At 37.5% G+C, this 2118-nt stretch overlaps 1 protein-coding gene across 1 annotated transcript in view; it reads right to left on the bottom strand.

Moving 5' to 3' along the window:
* The window catches only part of YIPF6 (Yip1 domain family member 6), a 29914-nt gene that overhangs the window by 7353 nt on the left and 20443 nt on the right, over nt 1-2118 (bottom strand). Inside the window, exon 4 of the mRNA XM_017895361.1 lies at nt 116-241. Within this exon, the coding sequence (XP_017750850.1) occupies nt 116-241 (126 nt within the window). The remainder of the gene's footprint in view (nt 1-115; nt 242-2118) is intronic.

The following is a 2118-nucleotide window of genomic DNA, read 5'->3' as shown; positions in this document are numbered from 1 at the left end:
AAAAAAAAAAAAAAAAAAAAAAAAAAAAAAAAAAAAATCTAACTAGCCTGTCTCCCTTAATCTAAGATATACTACCTGGCAAGGGGGGAAAACAATGCATTTTAATAATACTCACATGTTCCCTCCAAGAAGTTTTGAGTTGAGGGTAATGGTAACTGCACCAAACCAGACAATGACAAACACCTCTGCAAACTGGGGCCCTCCATCTTTTTCACTATCTACAGAGTCTCTTTGCAGCATTCTGAGAAAAGGAAACAGCATAAGAATTGCTTAATCTTTTACTTAGGGCAACACAGTTAAGGCATGGGTTCTCAAACTTTGAATCAGATTGCTATGCTATAACCTCGCCTGAAGATCTGTAATATGTAGGTTGTACTAAAAGGAAAATGACACAAGCATTTGGCAAGGCTCCCTTACTGCAAATTCCAAATGCCTCAGGACTACAAGGGGTGCTCCATTTGACCTTGCTGAATTACTGAAGACCTTTTATTTTAAGCAGTGGTTATAAACTGAAGGGTCAAAATGTACCTCACAGATATGAGGTTTTGGGCTTATATAATATTTAAGATGATTCTGAATTTAAGTTGACATTATTTTATTTCACATGAGAATATGAATTTCTAGATCTTCTTGAAAAAACTATTAGACTTTCTAACACTGAGCCTGCATTCTAACACAGCAACAATTAAATGTAGCTGACATAAGTGCAAAGGGCTTACAGTCACCATATCACTACTACATGCATTTAGGTTACTACTCTAGCCTTTAGACACATCTGAATTTGCAATTCTTGGGTTAAGGTTTCAGTTGAGATATTTAAAAAATGGAAATAGGCCAGGTATGGTGGCTCAGCCTGTAATCTCAGCACTTTGGGAGGCCAAGGCAGGCAGATCGCTTGAGGCCAGGAGTTCGAGACCAGCCTGGGCAACATGACGAAACCCCCGTCTCTACAAAAAATAAAAAAATTAGCTGGTCATGGTGGTACACGCCTATAGTCGTAGCTACTAGGAAGGCTGAGCTGGGAGAATCACTTGAGCCTGGGAGGTTGAGGCTACAGTGAGCTGTAATCACACCACCGACTCAGCCTGGGTAACCGAGTGAGACTGCCTCAAAACAAAATAAAAATAATAAACAAAACGGAAACGGTCTATAAACCTTTTAGTGGTTGATTTTTAAAAAATCAAAACATACAGATTATTACTAAAGGGTTTTGCTTTGGAATTGAGTAGTTGAACAGCCACTTAACTATCCTTTCTTTGTCTAAGAATTTTACAGATGTAAACTGTTTTGAATATTTGGACTTGGTGTTATTACCAAGAAAAATAATAATTGTAAGCTCACAACCTCTTCTTATTAAACAGTATAGAGAAGTCACACTGTAAGTCTTTCTTGCCCTGCTATGCTACTTGGCAGTACGCACAGGCTTTTGTATTCTATGCTATGCATATTCCATTCCAAGTCCTGACAACCAGATGCAAAGAATGGCCAGCACTCATCACTTGTTGCCTGGAATCCCTATTGCTTCAGCATGGTATGATGGAAAAAATATTAACTAGCCTGGAAAGCAAGAGACCCAGATACTGATCCTAATTCTGTCACTAGATATGTCACTTGATGTCCTGGGACTCCAGTTTTCTCTGCAACTAAGTGGGGTTAAACTATGTAACCTATAAGGTTAATCTTTCAAAAGTAAAAAAATATATATATATGCTCGGGATGTCTAATATAAACCCCTCCATCAAGGCATTAGGCTACATCCCTTGACATGGTTACTAAAAGCATAAGAAATAGTACTCAACACTATTACCTAAATTAATATATGCTCAATTTAAATTTAAAAAATTAGAGAAGTCAGCAAGAAACTTAGTGAATTTAGACCCACAAAGGGTTAAGCCTGGAAAGGACCCTCAACCATTTCCCTTTACAGATATGGAAGAGGAGACCCAGAGTGACTAGGTGGGAAGAGATGTGTAATGAACCCTAGAGGTACAGAATAGGTAGTGAGGTTGAATCTCAGGTCTACCACTGATTATGTGATCTTGGTTAAATCCTCAACCTTTTTGAACCTGAGCTTATTTGTCAAAAAAAAAAAAAAAAAAAAAAAAAATTTTAATTCTT

This window comes from Rhinopithecus bieti, unplaced genomic scaffold, assembly GCF_001698545.2.
Source record: "Rhinopithecus bieti isolate Rb0 unplaced genomic scaffold, ASM169854v2 scaffold_26729, whole genome shotgun sequence".
Classification (NCBI taxonomy): domain Eukaryota; kingdom Metazoa; phylum Chordata; class Mammalia; order Primates; family Cercopithecidae; genus Rhinopithecus; species Rhinopithecus bieti.
The sequence above is the reverse complement of the archived record's forward strand: the minus strand, read 5'-3'. Positions and strand labels throughout refer to the sequence as shown.